Source organism: Callithrix jacchus, chromosome 10 (genome assembly GCF_049354715.1).
Source record: "Callithrix jacchus isolate 240 chromosome 10, calJac240_pri, whole genome shotgun sequence".
Classification (NCBI taxonomy): Eukaryota; Metazoa; Chordata; class Mammalia; order Primates; family Cebidae; genus Callithrix; species Callithrix jacchus.
In genome coordinates this window covers 73,844,079-73,867,589 of record NC_133511.1, presented here as the reverse complement: position 1 = coordinate 73,867,589, position 23,511 = coordinate 73,844,079, and the positions used below count along the sequence as shown (strand labels likewise).

General features: G+C 44.7%; 1 protein-coding gene across 1 annotated transcript; it reads right to left on the bottom strand.

The window, feature by feature from the left end:
* Window positions 1–10,061: 10,061 nt before the first annotated feature.
* Window positions 10,062–21,104, bottom strand: EIF3F (eukaryotic translation initiation factor 3 subunit F). Its single transcript, XM_009007633.5, has 8 exons — window positions 20,707–21,104; window positions 15,978–16,048; window positions 15,658–15,737; window positions 14,803–14,940; window positions 13,106–13,197; window positions 12,505–12,641; window positions 12,257–12,370; window positions 10,062–11,684 (listed from the first exon to the last, which is right to left on the bottom strand). Exons 1-8 carry the CDS (start codon window positions 21,086–21,088, stop codon window positions 11,607–11,609), a joined length of 1,092 nt encoding a protein of 363 aa, XP_009005881.1. The 5' UTR covers window positions 21,089–21,104; the 3' UTR covers window positions 10,062–11,606.
* Between the last annotated feature and the right edge of the window lie 2,407 nt (window positions 21,105–23,511).

Below are 23,511 nucleotides of genomic sequence, written 5' to 3'. Positions count from 1 at the left end.
TGACCTCGTGATTCACCTGCCTCGGCCTCCCAAAGTGCTGGGATTACAGGCATTTCTGTTGTTTTTAAGCCAACCAGGTTATGGTATTTTTGTTTTAACAGCCCACCTAGACTGAGATAACCCCCACTCCTTACCTCTCCCGATTCTGCAAGTGAAGAAAGGAGAGGAGATAGGGATCTGAGAAGTTCACATAAAGTGACAGAAAACTTTTCTTAACACTCCTCACTCTGCTGCCTGAGGAAGGAGCAGGCCTTCATATCTCCGTAGGTACGTGGTGCGGCACTTGATCACTCCAGCTCTCAGTGAGTGGTGGAGATGCCTGCTGTGGGCTATTTGGAAGCCTGAACAAGGGACAGGTGGGGCTGGCAGCTGCATGGGCAGTGACAGACATCAATGTGAGTGTTTAGCCACTTGTTCTCAAGGTGGGATGGGGTGGAGGGAGCCCTTAAAATTCATGGTAGAGTCAATCATTTCGAAAGCCATAGATTTTAAGGACAATTGCAAGACTGGGACTGTTTATGCAGTGAAAAGGTTTGTTGAGTAACAGGAGTTAAGGTTCTGGCATTAAAAACAATTTGGAAAGGATTTACTTATATGCTTTTTGTTATTTTTTTTCTACTATCGAAAGAAGAGACAGAAACTATAAACTATAATTTGGTTTCAATTCAGGTCACTAAATGCCATTTCTGGCATCCTTGAATTTGTAAATGACCAATGATCACATGATCATGTGGGTTACTATTATCTCTAACCTGTGTACAATAGCCACAGTATGAATTAGGTATGTCATGTAGATCTATCATTAATATTGGAATATTTGCTCTCAAATATAGGCAAGCATATTTTAGGTAGAATTTGGAGGGAAAAAATTGCCTCATGTGTTTTGTAAGTTTGAATTCTACCATATCTATTTATAATTGCATGACTGTATGCTGCAATCTATATAATCGTGAGAGCTTTTAATTATGTATCAATTGTTAAACATTTTCCCTTTTATTTTTTTTTGAGACTGAGTTTCGCTCTTGTTACCCAGGCTGGAGTGCAATAGCGCGATCTCGGCTCACCGCAACCTCTGCCTCCTGGGTTCAGGCAATTCTCCTGCCTCAGCCTCCTGAGTAGCTGGGATTACAGGCACGTGCCACCGTGCCCAGCTAATTTTTTGTATTTTTAGTAGAGACGGGGTTTCACCAAGTTGGTCTTGATCTCTTAACCTCGTGATCCACCCACCTTGGCCTCCCAAAGTGCTGGGATTACAGGCTTGAGCCACCGCACCCGGCCAATTGTTAAACATTTTCAAACAGTTAAATCTGAAAACAGATGGGCAGTTAATTCAAGTATTAAGGAGTTACCCATGTTACTTTAGAAAGAACATCACATTCTTTCTGAAGCCACAGATATTTATAATGATGTAAATAATGAAAGGCATATTTCCTAATGAAATATAGGAAGAGCTGGGAGAAGAGAAGCCCCAATGGAGGTTGTGGGAACCCTGTGGGTGCTCTGCTTCTAGTATGGAGCCCGAGGTGGGCCTGTCAATGAAGGCTAATGGTCCTAAAGGCAGGGCCCTCACAGCATTTCATTTCCTTAGCTTGGTGTCAGAAAATGCCATAGAAAGTTCTGGGCTCCCCATGAGGCAGATAAAGGCTAAAAGGACAAGTGGACCCAAATGCTTCAATGTTTGGGTGAGGAAGATGCAAAGCATATGAACCAGGTGAGTTGACAGATGATGCTGGGGTGGCAAACATGAGTAGAGGTAATGGTTGCAAATCAGGACCAGGTGAGACAAGGTAGGTAGTTCTTTTTTTTTGAGATGGAGTCTCACTCTGTCGCCCATGCTCTAGTGCAGTGGTGCAATCTCAGCTCACTGCAAACTTCTGCCTCCTGGGTTTAAGCACTTCTGCCCCCAGCCTCCTGAGTAGCTTGGATTACAGGAGTGCGCCACTACGTCCAGGTAATTTTTGTATTTTTAGTAGAGATGGGGTTTCACCATGTTGGTCAGGCTGGTCTCAAACTCCTGACTTCGTGGTCCACCTGCCTCGGCCTCCCAAAGTGTTGGGATTACAGGCATGAGCCACCACGTCCAGCTGAGGTAAGGTAGTTCTTATGGAGAAGATGATCGTGGATCAGATACTTTTCCACAGAAATCCCTCTTTCTCAGTAGTTTAGGAAAGAAAGTGTCAGGAGTCCCCCAAACCATCTTTAGGTTTGATGATTAACTAGGAGGACTCACAGGGCTCAGCACAGAGTTGTATTCATGACTGTTGGTTATTATGGCGAAAGGATCCTGTGTCAGTGTCTCTAAGACCCAGCCTCTATGATTCACTAGAATAACTCACAGGTCTCAGAAGCAGCTGTTATACTCACCATTATCTCTGATTACAGTGAAAGGATACAGAGTAAAGTCAGCAAAGATAAAAGGCTTTGGGGTAAAGCCAGGAGAAACCACACACATTAGTCCAGGTGACTCCACCTGGTGGGGCTGCATGAGGACTCATTCCATTCTTCCAGCAACAGTGTGTGACCACACATCGTGGTGTTGCCAATTGGAGAAGCTTTACCCAAGCCTTGGCGTCCAAAGCTCTTAATGAGGAGTCAGTCATCGAGACGTGAAAAGCCTGTGTAACTGGCCTCAGCTGCCCCAACAACTCCCTCTTCCCCCACCTCCCAGAGCAAAACTAAGAGTGCATCATAGGTCATTTAATTAGGATAAACGTATCTGGTCAAATGAATACAGCTTCTCCCAAGGCCCCCGGCACACAAAAATAGTCATCAGGCAGAATATTCCAAAGGGCCCCCCAAAACCCAAGCACCTGCACCTCTTCTCTAAGGACCGCCTTCACACAGCCGGAACCACTTTGCTCATCTTTAAAAAGAGCCATGATAGGTACCTAGGATCTGCCTCAACCCTGGGATGGCCCTTGCCTAAGCCTGACAGATGCAGGAACGAGAGAGTGAGGCATCCTTGCCTTGCGTGTAGACAATGCTGAGGTGTAGCTTGTACTCCAGAGTTTCCCTGAAGGATAGTGTTGCCTGTAACCTCTATGGGATTTTGCCTGAAATCACTCTCTTGCTTGGCTTCCTTTTTTTCTTGTCCTCCAACACCTAGTCCTTGTCTTGTCTCCCTAGCCGTGTTTCAGTGGTGTGCTGACACTGGCTAGTCCCAGAGCTGACTGTTAGCAACTCTTCCCAACTCCATGTTTAGAGATATCCTGTTGGTAGCTTCAAATTGGTCATGGTGGGAGTGCTCGCTCTAGGGTATTTGGGGAAATTGTTGAATGCTTGATGTATAAATCAAGCTTATTTATTTTCTTTCCAGAGAGCCAGTTGTTACTCATTTACCATCACACCAACTGAGCATTCCCTTAATAAATCACTTGAATATGAATATTTGTCTCAGTGTCTGCTTCTGCAAACCCAGCCTAAGAAAGTAACTACCTTGGCAGTTTTTTGAGAGTCAGGAGGCTCAGAGATGTAGGTTAAAACATATTTATTATATGAGGCCAGATGACCCACTATTTAAGTTCTAAGTGGACTAAGGCCAGAAAGGAATCTTCAGTGGGTTGAAACTGAGGTGCCGGCTGCTCCAACTCTTGGGTTTGCTGACCTGCAAGTCCAACAGTGCCAGAGGTATCTGTGTTAGATAAGAGCCCTGTGTTGAGTCTCAGGGAAGTTGTGTGGAACTTTTAGGTTTGGGGCTGGGTCCTGCCTTCTGCAGCAAAGAACTACTCATATTTTCAAAGAGAGAGCTCATAGTGTGCACCTGGGCCCTAATAGAGCTTGAATACCTGACATGGGACACCAGGACACTGTATGACTAGATCTGCCCGTAGTGATCTGGGACACCAGTCATAAATGCACCCAGGCATGGACTGGGTGTTTTATGTTTATCAGTTCACCAATTAGAAACTAGCAATTCATTGTATGATGACAATGATTTCGTGTTGGATCCAGATAGGTACAGAAGGCACAAGTAAATTATGTGAAGACATGATTCAAACTTGATGTCATCTATCCCTGTTGCACCAACCTCCTTCCTGTGGGAATGTCCCATACCACCAAATGTTGCAGGGGGAAAAAATCTGAGCCTGAGGCATGGAGGGGTTGGCTGAATACGGTGGTGTGAACCAAAAATGAATTCCAGCCGTTCTACACACCCACTTAGGAGAGGTTCTTAAGCTGAGTGTAGGGGACATCCTCCCAAGGGGAAGAAACTTGGGCAGTACACTTGGCCATCCACTTTGCATGTCGGGAGGCATGGCCTGCGGCAACAGTACACATGGACCTCTGGGCACTGGAGAACAACTCACTTGGGAGGTCACAGGCCTGGATGAAGCAACATTGGAGAAGGCAGTATAGGGGAGATGCGTGTGGATGGACTGATGGGAGTGGGACCAGAATGTGCAAAGCTTTACGCCTCCTGTCAATGCCCATTAGAGAGCATCTGCTGTGCAGAGGGTACCAGGTATGAAGAAGGATTTGTCTGGTGAATATCAGTCGGTTTCAGTCCTCAACTAAGAGCTTGAGCCCACGAAGGCAGTGGGAATAAGGCAGAGATGAAAGCTCTGTACAGGCCCAACCACAGGGACTCCCTCTCACCAAGGCTTATTTACCTGCCACTGCTGCTGAATGCAGCAGAGTCTGGATCCTGGCTATGGTGCATTCCTTCATGGGACTGCCCCAGCACTTGGTGGAAAGTTAATGAAGTCAGATTCCTTCCACCGTGAGGGGGCAGCAGTCTGTCCTTACCGACAAAGAAAAGATGGACACCTCTTCTGATTCATCTTCCTTTCTTGTTGTGCTTCACCAGTGGTTTACAGAATATCTAGTTTATCACCAGGGGATCCTGCATAATGAAGTCTCAGCTCAAGTGTCTATTTTATGATAAAGGATCATGACAGTGGTCTTGTTAAAAAAAAATGGGTCGACCAGGCACAGTGGCTCATGCCTGTAATCCCAGCACTTTGGGAGGCCGAGGCAGGTGGATCACGAGGTCAGGAGTTCAAGATCAGCCTGGCCAAGATGGTGAAACCCCATCTCTACTAAAAATACAAAAATTAGCCAGGAATGGTGGCGGGTGCTTGTAATCCCAGTTACTCAGAAGGCTGAGGTAGAGGATTGCTTGAACCTGGAAGGCGGAGGTTGTAGTGATCCGAGATCATGCGACTGCACTCCAGCCTAGGGGACAGAGTGAGACTTCATCTCAAAAAAAAAAAAAAAAAAGCGTCTTCTAATATACTGGATTACTTGGAAACAAGGGGTAGAAAATGCAAGTGGCCTATTAAAGTCCAGGGAAGGAACCAGCTTTGGGATGACACCCTCTGGATTGGGTCACTGTCCTCTAAGATGTAGTGTATGCACTAAACTATCAGATGATGTGTTGGGACACACAGGGCCAGAGTTACCAACAGGTAGAAATAGTACTGGCTCCTTTCAGCATCACTCCAGCCAGCTCCTTGCAGAAACTGTGCTTCGTATTTCTGCAGCAGGCTTCATTGCATCAGAGGTCCTGATTCTCAGGGGGAAATGTTCCACTGATTAACATGAGAAGTTTCCACCGACTCTTATTCCTGGGTCGCTTTGCGCTCCTCCTGCCAATGGACCATCAGGTAAGAAGAGTTACCATATTGGAGCTGGCAATTAACCCCCATCCTGAGAAGCTAAGGTGGCTGCTGTGTAATGAGGCAGGGAGGATTAATCTGAAACTTGGGCACTGGAGTGTCTCTTGGTGCCTTCAGGCTGAGTGATAATGGTGCATAGGCAATCACAGCCAGCAAAGTAGGGTAGTGGCGAGACAGTCGGGGCCCAGGCTCTCAGGAAGAGCAGCCCAGATCAGCTTTAGTGTTGAACAGGCATGAGAGAAATCTGGAATTGGTGGACTGGGGAGGGCACAGGGAGATGATGACTATTAATTGTGGCTGAGGACCAGATGCTACAGGGGACTATGGTTGATTCCACTAATTCTACTCTTGAAAGTCCCTTTTCTTTTTTTCAGAGCTTTCATACTCTGAAAGAGTCCATGCTCTAAAAGAGTCTGTGATAGCATGGACTTGCTGTGTGGCAGGAGCAGATCTGAGCAGAGTAAGGGGGGTACCTCCTTGTTTTTAGCACTGTGGTGGCGGACAGTCCGAAACGCAGGGTTCGCATCTCACCTCAAGCTCTCTTAACTGGCTAGGGAAAGAAGCAGCTCTGTGGTGGTTGTAGCCTTTAAGTATGAGGAAGTTAGCCAGCCTTCTAGGAGAATTCTTCAGCCAACGGGGGAACTGGCTAAATGCCCCAGACTTCCAGTTCCTCAGTGGGAGAATTCTGAGGGCTAGGCCACACAGCTCCTTAGAGGTTCCTCAGTGGGACTCAGGCCCTGTTGCTGCAGAAATAACCAGCTTAATACCTTAGGTTGTGCTAACTTCTTTCCATCCTTGTCTCCATTTGCTTTCACTTCTAAGATCATATTATGGATTAATTTTGTCCCCCTCAAAAGATATGTTGAAGTCCTGGCCGGGCACGGTGGCTCATGCCTGTAATCCTAGCACTTTGGGAGGCCGAGGCATGAGGATTATGAGGTCAGGAGATTGAGACCATCCTGGCCAACATGTTGAATCTCCATCTCTACTAAAAATACAAAATTAGTTGGGTGTGATGGTGCGTGCCTGTAATATTAGCTACTTGGGAGGCTGAGGCACAAGAATCACTTGGACCCAGGAGACAGAGGTGGCATTGAGCTGATATCGCGCCACTGTACTCCAGCCTGGCAACAGAATGATACTCTGTCTCAAATGAAAAAAAAAATCCTAACCCTTGGTACCTGTGAAACCTTATTTGGAAACAGGGTCTTTGCAGATGTAATCAAGGTAAAATGGGCTCGTTAGGGTGGGCCATAACCTAAAATAACAAGTGATCTTATAAGAGAGACATTTGGACATGGATGCAAGAGAATACCACGTGACCACAGAGACCTAAATGCTGTAACTGAAAGCCAAGGAATGCCTGGGGCTACCAGAAGCTGGGAGAGGCAAGGTAGGATCCTCTTCTAAAGGCTTTGGGGACTGGGTGCTGGCTCACGCCTGTAATCCCAGCACTTTGACCGGCCAAGGCGGGTGAATTACTTGAGGTCAGGAGTTCAAGCCCAGCCTGGCCTACATGGTGAAACCCTGTATCTACTAAAAATACAAAATTAGCTGGGCAGGTAGCTCATGCCTGTAATCCCAGCTACTCAGGAGGCTGAGGCAGGAGAGTCACCTGAACCCAGGAGGCAAAGTTTGCAGTGAGCTGAGATCCTGCCACTGCACTCCAGCTTGGGCGACAGCGTCAGTCTGTGTCTTAAAAAAATTAAAATAAAATAAAATAAAAGCTTTGGGGCAGCAAAGATCTTTCCTTGTTCTCAAGACTTCTAGCCTCCAAGACCGTGAAAAAATAGGTTTCTGTTGTCTCAAGCCACCAAGTTTATGCTACAACAGCACCCTCTTCTTCATGGTTTATCCATGGTTTTGCTTTCTGCAGTTGCAGTTACATGCAGTACAGTAAGGTATTTTGGGAGGGAGAGAGACACCACATTCATATGACTTTTATTACAGTATATTGTAATTGTTCTATTTTATATTATTGTTGCTAATCTCTTACTGTGCCTAATTTATAAATTAAACTTCATCATAGGCATATATGTTTAGGAAAAAGCACAGTATATATAGAGTTTGGTACCAACCATGGCTTCAGGTATCCACTGGGGGTCTTGGAGTGGATCCCACATGGATAAGGGTGGAATGTTGTACTTATTATGGTAACCATAGTAGTGGCAGGCAGATCACCTCACACATAAACTATTTTCCCCCGAGTCTTTGTCACGCATTGTTGCAAGGGGACCCAAACTATGTTCTGCCTCCAGCTGAATTTTTAGATCTAAATCTGGGCTCTGTCTATCCCTTGCACTTCTAATCAATAAAGTGATTTTAGTGGGATAGTTGAACAGGACCCTATCTTGTATCTCTCTCTTCTCTAACCTCCAGAATTTGGCAAGAGTCCCTCACTTCCCTTTCTAGAACTCTAGTACCATGTGGAAAGGCCAGGTTCACTTACAAGCATCACTCTCTCCCTGGAAGGAAAGCTCCAGAAACCTCATTTTGGTTGTCAGGTCCTGGGCTAGGGCTTCTCCTGGGCAACAGCAGCTCCAGAATTTCTGTATAGAGGGGTTTGTGGCTTAGAATCAGATTGGAAGGGGAGTGAGCCCTAGTAGATTTACTTGAAACTGTGTTATCAAGCCACATTTAGAAATATTATGTGTTTATTTGGAGTGGTTTTGGGGGCTGGGGATAGAGGAAGATGCATTGATTTCATCACTCTATGGCTCAAAGTTGGCCAAGGGAGGCAGCTCTGAAAGCGCTGGTCGCTTTTTTTTTTGTGTGCATCATCCTGGCATCTCTAAAGCAGAAGGTGCTTTTTCTGGGCAGGCCCTCAGAAAACAGCCCAGGAACTATGGGAATGCCATGGGCAACCTTTGGCCTTTTAGTGGTGTAAGGGTGTCCTCTAGTGGCCATGACTCAGAAAGCCTCTGGCATAGAGCAATGCTCCTGAGACTGGTGGCCTGTTACCATGGTTGGGACCAACACTGTGGGACAGAGACCATTACAAAACTGATGACCATCAGCATGGGACAGAAACATAAGCAAAGGACTGGAAGACCCTAACGAGATGGAAAATACTTCACGGGAGTGACACACAAGATGGATCAGACAAACTATCGTGGGACAAACATCTAATTCACAGCTGAGATCACTCGTGGGACAAACATCTAATTCACATCTGAGATCACTGTCACAGGCAACTGCTTGCCTTCTGGGAGACATTGCTGGTGATAAGGGGGACAACCGGAATTTTGTCAGCTTGCATGGACTTGCATTACTGAGTACGTATGGGTTCCTAGACTTTTGCAATGAGAAGCAAGTCACTGCTGGCAATTAGATTCCCATCTTAAACAACTTGGGTTCTCTTTGAACACCTCTGGAAATGCTGACTATAGTATGTGGGAAAAATGCCAGTTTCTTCATCAGATATGCTCAGAACCTGGAGTCATAGTTACAGGTTGCATCAACTATATTTTCAGTAAGAACTGATTCCTCGATGTTCTAAGGAGAGTGGAGTGAAGCCTGGTGGGACTGAGTTTGGCAGCTGTTGGGAGCTCTCTGGGTGTTGGGAGGGAAAGTGGTTTCTCTATCCGGGATGGGTGGGATAGAACAAGGCAGCTGCCAATACCCTGCTGAAGCCCTTGTCTCATTACACTGTCCTATCTCCGGGAGAGGAAGACTGTTTACCTGTTCAATCCTTGTCAGAGCAAGAATCCAGTAAAATCCCCGCACATGCTTCCCTTCACAGATCTCTGTGGACCACATTCTTCCCAGCTTTACAGCTTTCTGGTCCTTGCTAGAGACCCTCTGTACTGGCTTCCCAGGACCCTCCTCCTGGCCCACTAGGAACAAAACCCTAAGATAATTCTCTCTCAGGATTTCAGCAGAGGTCAAGGACTCACTTGCCTTCAAGCACCCCACAGGCTCAGGATGGGCCATAGATTGTGGGTGGGAAAAGGGAACAGCAATCAGATTCCCATGTCCCTAGAAGCTCATTTGCTCTTCAAAAGTTAATTTGAGTTATTTTCATGAGGGCTCTGGCTCTGGCAATGGAGGAGTGAGGAGGTTTATGGTATGGGCTTTGGAGGCCCTGGGGTAATATTGTCTCTGGTCCCCTGTCATCTTGCCATGCGCTGCCTCCGTAAGTGTCTGAATCCTGTGGAAGGGGGGCATGGAGAGCCAAAGGTGGATTTTCATGATGGTCTCCTTCAAACCTGGAGGTTGAGCAGCAAGATGTGAGCTTCCCAGTTCACAAAGTATGACACAGAGAAGGGGAGAGATTGACCTAAAGAAGCAGAAACTCACACATTCATGTCTGCACACAGCTGCTGACCATGGAAGATACCTATTAGCACAAAATCAGAAAGATCCCATATGCCCAACACTAGAAAATCACTTAAGTAAATCATAGTTTACCCGTATCGTAGGAACCCATAAAACTATTTAAAATAAGGTTTTTTAAGATTTAATCACCTGGATAATGATCATTCTAAAATGTTTAGCTTAAAAAAAGACAAAATACAAAATTCAAAACATTGTTTTAAAAAGTTATTTGCAGAGAAAAGGGACTGGCAGGACAAGTTAACAATAATGATTGTTGAGGGCAAATTTGAATTATTTCGATTTTCTTCCTTTTTCTATTATTTTCCAATCCTTGAAAATAAATACTACTCATAACAATAAAAATATCATTGTTCAAAAAAGGAGATTTGAGATTTTGTGAGCTGATCTGCCCTCCCTGCCTGGCCCTACATACCAAGGTCATTGTAAGGTCACAAATATCCCTTGTCTCTTGTTGAACCTCACAATTTGGCCTGTCATTAATTATCATTTTGCAGATAACCTCTGTTGACATTTCCCTACCTATAAGAAAGTATCATTACTATCTACACTTTATGATTCCCATAACTTGTATTTCCTAACGTTACAGATCTCAGAACTGAGTTCCAGGCTGGGGTTCATGTTGCTTATTACTTTCAAACTATTCAGCTTCAGACATCATACCATCTACCACCTATCTGTGCTTACTACATACCAGGAACTATTCTCCGCAAGTGTTGATTAACCTGACATTTATTAATTAATTGAATCCTCCTAATACCCTAATGGGCTATATTAATGATGCACATCTTTTAACTCTTATAATTTATCTTTGCTAAGGCAACACACAACTCAGAACTAGGATCCAGGCTTTGATTCTCCGTTGCCTTCATTCACCTTTCCACTCCAGTATGTAATTTCCTCAGTCCTTGAATAATGACTTCTTTCTAAGACAGAGTGGCAAGGTGGCAGATGAAAGGGATGTCTGAAGTTACACAGACAAGTACTCTAGCCTACAAGGTCCCTGGGAAATGCCATCTAGTCTTTGCTTAAATTGAGCCACTAGCAGACCTCAATATAACCCAACACTGTGCTCTCACGTTACAGACAGCACCTAAGAATTTTCTGAAGTTTTGGGGAAATCTCTTTCATCTTAAACCCACAGATCTTAATTCTGCCTCCCTGAACCAAAGTGGCAAACAGCTCCATCTAACTATTAATGTATTTTAAGATAGTGACTACATACTCTACTCTATTAGTTCAGATTAAGCATCCAATTTTCTCAGGTATTTTTTCTCCATGGATTCTTATTTTTATTTCCTGTAGAAATCACATGAATCCTCAAGAAAAGATTGTTTTGCCAATGGACCTTTCCATATTGAAAACCAAAAGAACAGTTTGGTAAAGCACTAACATGCCAAACACATAACCAACTTCTCCACCTCTAATAGTCACTTCCTGGTTTCTGTGTGATCTAAAACATTTTCCTCCCTTCCACCCGGCAATAAACTCACGTAAGATGAAACTAATTTAGAAAAGGTAGGCTATGTTTATTAGAGTCACAGGCAGTTGACTGTCTCAGTGTGACTCAAGACCACAAAAAACCCATTTCTCCTTCACTTCTGAGTCCTGGGCTTGAGACCTAAACCGGCAGGTATACTGCCCGGGGCCCATTCACAGGTTTACGAGTTTCTCATTGAGGGCAATCTGTGACTGTGTGAGGTTGGCCAGGTAGGTCACCATCAGCAGGTCCTGGAAGACAAAGAATACAAAATCAGCGAGGGGTTGGATGGAGAGGGAACACAAAGGCTGGCTTTGGCCAGCTCCATGGTGGACACTCCAAGGACAGTCATGAATAAATGACAGCTAGGAGAGACTGTGTAAGAGTCAAAAGGTAGAAGACAGAAAGGAAATGCTTGAGAAGACTTTCTTATCTCTACTGATATAATTATAGACTAGGGGTACCTCAGCTGAGACCCATGGATGGAATATAGCAGGTCTGTGAATCAAATGAAGAAAATAAGTAACTGCATTTTCATTAACCTCTGAATTTTAGTTTTTCTTTCATCACAAATTTAGACACTAAGTCACAGTAGTATCACCAGTAACTGGGACAATGCAATCAAGGGAGAAGGAAGAAAATCTTCAACCATGTGTACCACAGCTCTTCCTTCCTCCCACCTTGGACTTCATGGGGGTTATATAATTGAAGCCCTGTCTCTATCATACTCCAGGACACCTCACCCAACTCTCTTCACATTTGAGTATATGTGCTGAGGTGGGGGAAGAAACCAGGCAAGCAAGGGCTTGGGAAGGGCACTCACATTGATGTTGCTGTTGAGCATGGTCTCAAAGTCATCAGGAACTATTTTAGGTACTTGGTTAACCAGGCTCATCAGGAATCGGCCCACAGTATTGTCAGCTGACACCTTTCCAGACTGATCATGAAAACAAAGACTCAATGAGGCAGTTAATTATAACCACTGAGCACAACCATTTCATCAGCACGTGCCTCAGTGATTCCAGGATGGAGACCTATGTCCTCCCCTTTGTTTTTTCTTTCCCCTCTCACCAGTACATCCTCTGCGTATTGCAACACCGTGCTCAGGGCATCCTGGATGCGAGCTGATGCCCCTCCTACTTGCTGCAAGTCACTTGAGAGTCCAATCACTCGGTTGGGACTAAAGCAGGTCTTCATGATCAGGTCAACTGTGGAATGTGGTTGGCAGGATGGCAGTGGCGGTCAGTTAGAGACAGACAGAATTCAGTCATCCCACTAGGAAAGAGATGGTCCTAACATCCTGCTAACTCTGCTTCCTACCTCCCCTTAGACTCAGTCTGCTCAGTCACATTCCCTGCAGTGCCCTTATCAGCTTTTGTTCCTCCTAACAAAGCTCAACTCCTTTCACCTGGTATGCTCATCAATGGTTTTGGTTGCATGTGAATGGTCACGTGGCCTCTGGTACTGGTAATTTCCCACCTTTAACAGTTTCTCAAATAATTCCTTAAATCTCATTTATACAAGAGAGGACTGTGACTTCTAATCTTCACAAAGCTTAGATCAATAGTCCCTTTTTAAACCACCCAAGGCCTCCATCCTTGTTACAGAACAGCAGCCCCCTTCCCTGAAAATTCCTAAGATGTCTGAAGAGTGTATGGAAACCTTTACTCACCTCCAATTCGTTCAGTGTCATAGTATGCATATTTCACTGTCAGAGGTGTGAACATCACTCCCATGGTCCTCCCGGGGACACCCATTAAAGTGCTGAGGAAGGAGAAGCCGAAGTAAACAGATGGCCTTGGGAGAGGGTTTCCATGTCTGTTCTGGGCTAAGAAAGCAGACACAGCAGGAATATGGCTCCCAAGGTTCTGAGGTAGGACGGGTGGGACCAACTGACCCCAGAGGTCTCACAGGTGCAAAAGTTACTTTCTCCCTTTAGCTTGTCCCACATGCCAAACCCTTGGCCTGTAAGAGGGGACTCAACCTTTGGACTTGGCCTGGTCCCTTCAGAGGATTACTTCACACACTGTGCAGTATCAGTGATCAGAGGACAGAACTCAACTACTCTGTGGAGCTGGCTGTTCAGATACCTGCTCACCATGGAAGGAAGACAGAGACAAGTCTTTTCTGGGACTAAGCCCTTCATCAGCATTGAAAAAGGAAACCAACTCCTGTTCACCAAATTAGACTGGGTGCAGTAAGTAATTTCACTAAAGGTATCGTCTTTGTCAATCACATACCTGGATCTATACTTTAGTATGTCAACGATATATATCTGTATCTATCTACATGTAGATATATAGAGTTGGATCTTTTTTTTTTTTTTTTTTTTGAGACGAGGTCTTGCTACATTGCCCAGGCTGGAATGCAGTGGCTATTCACAGGTGCAATCCCACTACTCATCAGCATAGGAGTTTTGACCTGCTCCATTTCCAACCTAGGCCGGTTCACCCCTCCTTAGGCAACCTGGTAGTCCCCTGCTCCTGGGATATTGTTGGAAAATACACACACACACACACACACACACACACACACACACACACACACACATAATCTTGAGGAGTCTGAAATACTTGGAAAGGCTAAGAAGTCAAGCAATGGCTAGTGCTCAGTGGTATGCCAACTGGCTCATAAAGACTTGGCATCCACCATCTTTGTCTTACCGCCTAAGAGTAAACTGGCTATATCAGCGTCAGACATAGAACCAGCACAATGCCAACAGCCTAAAAGATGCACTAACAGATGTCTTCCCTCTGACCAGTCTTTCCAACTCCCACAGCTGCTTCTTCAGCATGCCTCCAGGGCCTTTCCTAGCATCCTCCATAACTGGCATTTTAACCACCTGCAAGCTCAATGTGTTAACTGTAATGTTATTGTCATTAAAACTGCACTCAATCCTGGGTTAATAAATGTGTTCAAAATAAGTACAGTCATCTTTTAATCGGTATTACCCTGAGTACTGTGCTGAGTTCTAGAGATGATGATAAACTAATGGGTAATTCAGAAAAGTAATGAATGTGGTGAAGGATTATGACAAGAATACCATGTGATGACTGGCTGTAAGAACTATGGATAGTTGAGTTCTATAGAAGATGACTTGATCGCTTGCTCAAATACTTAAAAGGGCTATCATTTGAGACTGGTTAAGAGCAATGAGTAGAAACTGGAGTATAAGTAGGATCAGCAGATACAAATCATAGGAACAGATTTTGTTTCAAGTCAAACTTTTTGAATAACTGTTGAGAGAGAGGAATAGGCTTCTTAAGGACACAGCAAGTTCCACACAGAAGGAATTAACCTTGCTTGGGGTGGGGGAGGGATGGCATCTAGGCATGGTTTTATGCCCTTGTGGCCAAAGTCTGTGGTCACCTGACATAGGCTTTGATGCTCATGCGGCCGTTCTGGAGACTAGTGTCCACAGTGAGGTGGATGGGGTTGGGAGCCTCCCGGCTGTAGTACTCATGGATCAGCACAGAGTGCTCTGTGATGTCATGGCCTGTAGCGTACCTGCAAAATGGAACACAGTTGTGGACTCATGTCTATATCTGACATCAATATCAAACATAGCAGTGGCAAGGGTGTCCTTATGATATCTGATATCGCTATGGTAGGGATACCTAGTGATACCAAATGCCAAGAACAATATACACATAGAAAACTATGTCAAATCAAATCAAAGGCTGAGTGCTTTTGAAAAATTTCAAGTCTCTTACAAGGTGACTCAAAATAAATATCCTTGCCCCAGAGGATCGGAACTGCCAGCAAAACCCACTCAATTCATAGCTCCTACAGGTAACACTTTTTTTTTTTTTTTTTTTGAGACAGGGTCTCAATCTGTCCTCAGGCTGGAGTGCAGCAGCATAATCATAGGTCACTACAGCTTCAAATTCCTGGCCTCAAGTGATCCTCTAGCCTCAGCCTCCTAAGTAGCTAGGACTAGAGGTGTGTGTCACCATGCCTGGCTAAGTTTTTCAAAAATGTTTTTGTAGACACAGGGTCTCACTATTTTGCTCAGGCTGATCTTTAACTACCAGGCTCAAGTGATCCTCCTGCCTCAGCCTCCTAGCTGGGATTACAGGCACCGAGCCACTGCTTGCAGCCAGTAATACACTTGCAATACTCCGTCTCCAAAAGGAAGAGGATAAGATCTAGTCTGGTGGCAAAAGACATTGGCAATCACAGAGAGACGTTCCATTTGCCACAGCCCCCACCTCCCCAACTTACCAGCCCAGGATGAGCTCATTTGGAGAAACTTTTTTATGCAGTTCATACATGTTCTTAGCAAATTCCATGTCAACAGCCACCTAAGAAGGAAGGCAGGAAAGCAAGCTAAGAAGCTGGAAGTCCAAAGAAAGACTGGTTAAAAGGGACAAAAAGCCACCCCCAATAACCAGAAGAGGCCCAGGAAGTAACGTACAATAGGAAGCTCCTTGGCTATAGGAGCTCTAGTTATGAGTCAATATATAGTATAGGAGGGGCCATGAGGGGAACCTAGCAAATGAACAGCTGAAAACAGCAGAGGGACAGCTTGGATTCCCACTCACTTCATCTTCTGACTCATTGTGCGGCACTGAAAAGCAATTGGTGACCTCCACTGAGTGTTTGTCGACCGTTCCTGTGAAAGAGAGAATTGTCCACGTGTTATATAATGCTAGGGCTCCCAACAACCTCCAACTACTTTTGAAATGCTTTTGATGCTTTCTTCAATCTCAATAAACACCTAACTGAACTCATTAGCTCCAAGTTTAGTCCAGTGCATCAATGGGACCAGAATTTTCCAAGGAACTGAAACTCTGGCATGTTCGCCAACTTTTCCCTCTAAACGTCACCAAATATGGTTTATTCTTCCTTTACAAGGTCTCCTTTTGCCTGTTATTTCCACTGCTAGCCTATTTCAGATGTTCACTCTATGACCTTTGTTTTTCAGCTTCTAGACTTTCACCCTGTAATTTAATCTGCAGAACTACCTGGAAGATTTTAATGGCTACACAGACTGCTGATACAGTGTCAAAGTTTCAGACACTGAGATGCTGTGAGCTTCATCTGTACCTTCCTTTAGCCATCTGGTCCCACAGTCATAGCCTTAACCTTACCATCATCCAGAAACCTATCTGCTAACCTTAGATGCAAGCATGTCAGTCTTTTACCACACACTTTTCTAGTTCCGATACCTTCATTCCCACTATATTTCTTTTTTTTCTGAGACAGAGTCTTGCTCTGTCACCCAGGCTGGAGGGCAGTGGCACGATCTTGGCTTACTGCAACCTCTGCCTCCTGGGTTCAAGAGGTTCTCCTGCCTTAGCTTCCCAAGTAGCTGGGACTACAGACACATGCGATCATGCCTGGCTAATTTTTGTATTTTTAGAAGAGATTATGTTTCACATGTTGGCCAGGCTGGTCTTGAACTCCTGACCTCAAGTGATCCGCCTGCCTCAGCCTCCCAAAGTGCTGGGATTACAGGCGTGAGCCACTGCGCCCAGCCTGTTATTTCTTTTTTGGTTTGTTTTTACTTTTATTCCCACTACATTTATTTCTTGACCTCACTAAGACCACTAAGTTGGCTTTTCCATTCTCTTTTAATCTACTGGAAACTCCCACCCCAGGATTCAAGGGTTTCCCTCTCCACCAAAAACCACCATGTTGTCTGTATCTACCAGTGTTTGTCTAATTCCAATTCACTATGGTTTCTGTTCCCTTTGCTGAAACTATGTACCTAAACCAAATGCACATATATCCTTTATCTTATTTGACCTCTTATCAGCATTGAACAGGCCTGACCACTTATTTCTTCCATCTTAAAACTTTCCTTCCAGTTTTCTACCCACCTTTCTAATCTTCTTTGTTGACTACTCCTTCCGCTGACTTTTCAAGTTTTTGGGGTTTTGTCTTTGTTCTTCTATCTTTTTACTCAATGTTCCTCTTCTAGGCCAGGCCCTGATCTAGAAATGTTTTTTTGTGAATAAAGTTTACATGCCAACCTTTTTTAAAGGCTGTTTTCTTGCTACAAAGGCAGAATTAAGTAGTTGTGACAGAGACTGCACACAAAGCCTAAAATATTTACTGTCTGGCCCTTTATAGAAAGTTTGCCAATCCCTGCTTTAGATGATCTCATCCAATTTGATGGTTCAATTACCTTCTATATTCCAATAACATAGTTCCTAAACTGACATACTTGCCTACATCTCTTTTGTACTCCAGACCTTTATATTCAATTTTCTACTTGACAACTCCACCAGAACGCTCACTGGGCATCTAAAAACAAATATATCCCAGACTGAAGTCAACTTCTACCTTCCCTTTCTTCCTCCACATTTAACCATAGATATAGAAGTCATGCTTCATACTTTCTACTCTCTAATTGCTCACTTCTGATCACACCAAGTCCTATCAACTGTATTTCCTATCTCTCAACTCACCCACTTCCTATCTATCCCTATTTCTCAAGTGCTTCCCTATTACTAGAATAGCTGCTATCTGGTACCCATGCCCAGCTCATGCCTGTCTCTTATCCATGCTCTACAAAGCAGCCAGAGTGACTTTTTTTTTTTTTGAGACGGAGTCTCGCTCTGTTGCCCAGGCTGGAGGGCAGTGGTGCAATCTCAGCTCACTGCAACCTCCCTCCCAGGTTCTTGCAATTCTTCTGCTTCAGCCTCCCCAAGAGCTGGGACTACAGGTGCACACCACCACGCCTGGCTTTTTCTTTTTTGTATTTTAGTAGAGACAGGGTTTCACCATGTTGCCTAGGCTGGTCTCGAACTCCTGAGCTCAGGCAATCTGCCCGCCTCAGCCTCCCAAAGTCAGAGTGATTTCTAATTTCTATTCAGTGTTAGCTGAAATGCTCAGGATCCTCCCCAAAGAGCATCAAATGAGGTTACACTTCCATTTTGTCTTCTCAGAGACCCAGGTAATTCTCCTTCACAGCACTTTACACTTGTAATTATTCAATACTTCTTAGGGCTCTGCCCTCTGCTAGCTTCATTTCCTGCTCTACCTCCTGTCACCTACATTCCTGTAATACTGAATGTTTCAGATAGTGGGCTTATCAGGCCTTTTTAACTTCCTGTAGTTGCTTTAATGCCCAGCTCAAACACCATCTTTTTTGTGAACTTTTCCCTAACCTTCTGAAATAGTTAAGTCTTCCGTAGTTCCATGCCACCATGACACCCTTCTATTAGAACATTTATTATATTACATTCTAGTTATTTGCATTTAAGAGTATATTTCTATCTTGAGTTTAAGGTTACAGGAGAGCTTACCTTACTACACTTTGAATTCTAAATACCTAACAGTTTTATGGTACAAAAAAAGCACCAATGACTTCATTTAGACAAATAAAATGTTTTGTGAATTAATATCTAAGGAAACTCTTAGTTTATAGCAAGCAGAATCTATTCTTTATTCTTCTGGAAGCACTGCCCCTATAACACCTATAGCACTGTACCATGATTCCAGTCTGAAAGAAGATCTGAAGCTCTAGATTAGATTACAGCTGGTCTGATTGGATCACTGGAACATTTGGGGTGCTAAAGTATAAACTGTGGGTAGCGAACTGTCTCTTTAAATAGCTCTAGTGAGCTTGGAAAATGAGACAGTGTAACCAAAAGAGTAAGTATTTGCTGAGTGCCAGGTCAGTGAGGAAAAACAATTTATTACAGAAGCTCAAAGCAGGGCGCAGTTACAGAACACCATCATGCTGTGGAAGGTTAAGAATGGAGTGAGGGTCCAGGTATGGGATGGAGGACTGGCACTTAATGCTGTTCCTGGGAACCTGGGAGATAGGCAGAAGTTAAATAAATGAGGGACAGCAAGGAAGGCACCTGTGGCAAAGAGAACACAAAGGCTTGGTTTGAGAAAAGACAGGCAACGTTCAGAAGATATGAATTTAAGTTTCTGTAAAATGCTATACTGTCAAAAATAGATAAAGGAGAGAAAATGTGTTTTGGCATGTATTGGGTCGGTCCAGGCCTGATGTGGTGAATGGCAACTAATAGCTGTACCTAATGTGTACCAGCATAGTCAGAAGTTTTTAATTTAGTTCTCACGAAGACTAAGTCTAAAGTAGATCCTGACAGAACAGATTTTAGGTAATTTGCGTCAAGTCACATGGCTAAAATTGTGTGGAGTCTGCTTACACATCTTGTCTGCTTTGCAATATATCAATTGTCTTTTATGGTGTAAGAACCAGTACATGTTCAAGAGTATGAAAGAGAAAGGATGCTTGTAAGTAAAGTGGATTCACAAAGCTATTTAAAATCTGGAACTGGCCAGGTGCAGTGGCTCACACCTGTAATCCCAGCACCCTGGGAAGCCGAGGCAGGCAGATCACCTGAGGTTGGGAGTTTGAGACTAGCCTGACCAACACGCAGAAACCCTGTCTCTACTAAAAAATAAATAAAAAATCTGGAACTAACATGGAATGGAGATGGATTTCATGGGATCAGTATAGTCTCCAGAGAGGAATTATCAACAATCCCTCTTTCGTGCTTTTTCATTTTACAAACTACTTTAATACAGAGTATCTATTCCCCAAATTTGGAACACAAGCAGAGAATGGGTTATTCTTTGACCTGAAAATTAAGGGCAGAGATATAAACAGATAATACAATAGTTTGTGTCCAAATGGAAAATGGGAGAACAGGGTTTCTCACATTAGGTACTAATATTAAGGTATGCTGAGAATCAGAGAATCAGGCTCAAAAGTTTAGGACAGCAGAATACTATAAAATCCCAAATGGGTTCCAGCCAAACCGGTTTACTTGCTGGGAGGAATGCCTTTTTGCAAATGTCCCCACTCCTTTGCCAATTGGTTAGAAAACTCTGTCAATACTTGGAAAACAATGACATTTAGTCGGTGGATAAAGCAGAAATACGTGGTCACTGGATTTAGGGAGTCAAGGGTTCCTGACTTCCCACTCAGCATGTGCACTCATTTTTGGCAGATGGGGCTCATCATACTTGCCATAACCTGCTGTGGGGAACATTCAAAAATGTAAACCACTGGCATAAAATATTCAGCAAATGACACAATTACTCTTTGTTATTTTACGTCACTCAAAGTGACAGCAATCCGGCAGGAGAGAGAAGAGAGAAGAGAGAGGAGAGGAGCAAATCACTTGAGAAGTCACAGCAGAAGACAAAACAGAAAAATAGATTAAGAGGTCACTGGGGATGGGAGGAAAGAACGCCAAGAATGAAAGAATTAATGAGATAGGGAAGTGAGATAAATGAGAAGTGGGAGAAAGTAAAGAATGTTAACTTTCTATGACCACTCACCCAGCAGGGTCCCGATAACTCGGGCAGCACCCTCGTTGCGTCGCTCGTAGCTGTCCACAATGGAGGCCAAAATGACTGGGTGCAGCCTGACCACGCGGCCGCCGGGGAAGGGCCCTGGGAGAGCCGGACCGGGCAGAGCGGGCGCTGGGGTCTGCGCCGGAGCTTGCGCTGAGGCCGAAGTCTGGCCAGGAGCCGCAGTCGTAGCCGCTGCTGCCGCAGAGTCTGAGGATGAGGCTGGAGTCCCAGCGGAAGGCGGAGCCGCAGCTTGTGCTGGCGTTGGCGCTGGGGCTGGAACTGAGGTTGGGGCCGAGACTGGGGCCGCCACCGGGGCCGGAGCTGGCGTGGCAGGAGGAGCACTTGGTGATACCGCCGGCGTGGCCATCTTGTCGAGAAAGAATGCGACAGGAGCGGAAACGAGGGCATTCAGGAATATCAGGAGCTTGATAGGCTGACTATACACCACGTGAACTAGAGCTTTTTGTTTATTGGTTACTGGTGTTACAGCCGGAGCGCTAAATGGTCCCGCTGTTGGTAATTTCTTCCGGAATTTGTGCTGTTTGCTTTTGGCCCGAGGAGCACTCAGGGAGAGCTGGGCTAAGTAGTTCCGGGTAAACTTGGCACGGCGTTCAAAGAGAAACACTTTGTGCAGCCGCCGCCAGGTGGAACCAGACAGCAGCGCGGTGGTGGAAATTCGTGTTTTAGACTTAGATCATGGAAATCAAAGTGCCTTAAAAAAAAGCATTTTAAGGCCGGGCGCGGTGGCTCACCCCTGTAATCCCAGCACTTTGGGAGACCGAGGCAGAACGATTGTTTGAGCCCAGGAGCTTGAGGCTGCAATGAGCAAGAAGGAGAACTTAGCTGTATTTCTCCGGCTGCTTTGAGAATAGTCTGGGGAGTGGGGGGAGTTAGGAAGAGGAAGGTGAGAAAGGGAAAAGCAGGGAGACCGGCTGGGAGGCCACTAGGTAATCCAAGTGAGAGATGATGATGGCTGGGACCAGGCTGGTAGCAATAGAAGTTCTGAGAAGCAGGAAGATTATGGATCTGTTTTGAAGGTAATGACAATAGGGTTTCCTGAAAAATTGTATGTGAGGTGTCAAAGAGAGGAGTCAAGGAGGACTGCAATTTTTTTTTGTACTGAGCGATTAGTAGGATGACGTCACCATCAATTGAGAGCAAAAGCTGTAGGTGGAACAGGTTTTGGGGAAAAGATCCTGATTTCATTTCTGGATATGTCACCTTTGAGATATCCATTAGACATTCAAGTAGAGTTGTAAGCTGTATACACTAGTTTGTACTTTGGGAGATTATATGAGGTACTGCCTTGTCAAGCTTTTAGCACATACCTGATGTACAGTAGTTATTAGGTCATAGCGATTATCATCACTATGTGAAGGAGGGAGCTCTGACCCTAACCCACTGTGTAACTAGCGACAATCTACAAGTTTTTTTCCTAGCCTCAATTTCCTTCTTGGTATAATGGGGCTGATAACATCTGCCTGTAAAAACAAAACAAAAACCCATCAACTCCCTTAATTGGGTCAAGTCCTAGCATCCAGCTAGCAAGTAGATAGGTGAAGTTGAACTTCTTAGCCGTGATTCTATGCCCAAGAGTTGATTTCTCCTTGGAGAAATCTTCCATTATTAGAATTCACATGATCCTGCTCCCCTGAAAATGCTCTACATAGACATGCATTCTTTCTTTTAGTTCCCCAAAACACAGGTGAACAGCCAATCAGAAGGAGATTGAAAAGTAACTCTTGGATTTGATGACCTGGAGTCTGTAGCAATCCTAGTAGAGCAACGCCAGTGGGGGACTGAGGGTAGGGTGGGCACAGAAACTAGGAATCTGGTGTGAGAGAATGGCCAGTCTGAACTGAAAGCAGCAAGTGCCAGCCTTTCTTTCAGGAAGGTGTCTGAGAAAGAAAGGAGACATTTAAGGAAATAGGGAAAGAGCAGGGTTGAGAGGCAGACAATTTAGAATGGAAATGTTTCAAGTATATTTTATACTGAGGACTAGGATATAGAAGAGAGAGAAATATTAAATATACAAATGTGAGTGTGAGAAAATATCGAATGATACAGGGTAAAATGTGGAGCCACATGAGAAGCCTAGATGGTCTTGCACAGGACGAGGGGCATGCTGGAGAGACTGATCTGGGCCCTGGCCTCCCTTTTGGGTGCTTAGTGGGGGTCTGCCTGCGTCAAGGCCAGTCCATTGAGATCATCTCATGGGAAAAAGGCCAGAGGACAGAATCCAGTTGAAGAGGTGTTGCTGTCCCAAACTGACCATGCACACCAAACTGACCAGGGACCTCCTGTATATGTGTTGATTTGAGTTAGTGTGGACACTTTGCCTTCAGTAACTTTGCCCTTATATTGACGTCTTAAATACCTTTCTCTCCGGGTGGAAAGATGGACGAAGAAGCAGAGACAATTTGAACTGGGGAGAGAGGGAAGTTGCAGGAGCTCCTGTCAAACAACATTTTTCTCAGGTGAGTTGAGGCAAGGTGATCTGCAGAGAATGGCAGTGCAAGTGCAGGGGTAAGCCTTGGGGGAATGGAGAGTGTTTGGAGGAGGTGTTGAAGGCATTGATCAATTTTGAGAGCACCTATTGAGCCTGGAGAGCTCAAAGATCTGGCCAGCTCTTGTGATTTTTCTCCAGCAACATTATGAGCCCAAGAATAGGAGAGTAGAGACGGTTGGTGTGGTCTTTCTGGGAGGCTGACTGGCCAGAATGAGAGTGCATATATCCCAAATGCCAGCTTTTCAGTAGCTGTCTGAGAGTTCTCTGGGGCCTGGTTTCAT

Excerpts from the sequence above, each read along its gene's own strand:
- EIF3F (XM_009007633.5), bottom strand. The coding sequence starts at position 21,088 with ATGGCCACGCCGGCGGTATCACCAAGTGCTCCTCCTGCCACGCCAGCT. Across the intron at positions 13,198-14,802 it reads AGCATCAAAGCCTATGTCAG|CACTTTAATGGGTGTCCCCG; the intron begins GTGACCACAGAC and ends CTCCTTCCTCAG. Across the intron at positions 12,642-13,105 it reads TGACACTGAACGAATTGGAG|TTGACCTGATCATGAAGACC; the intron begins GTGAGTAAAGGT and ends CACATTCCACAG.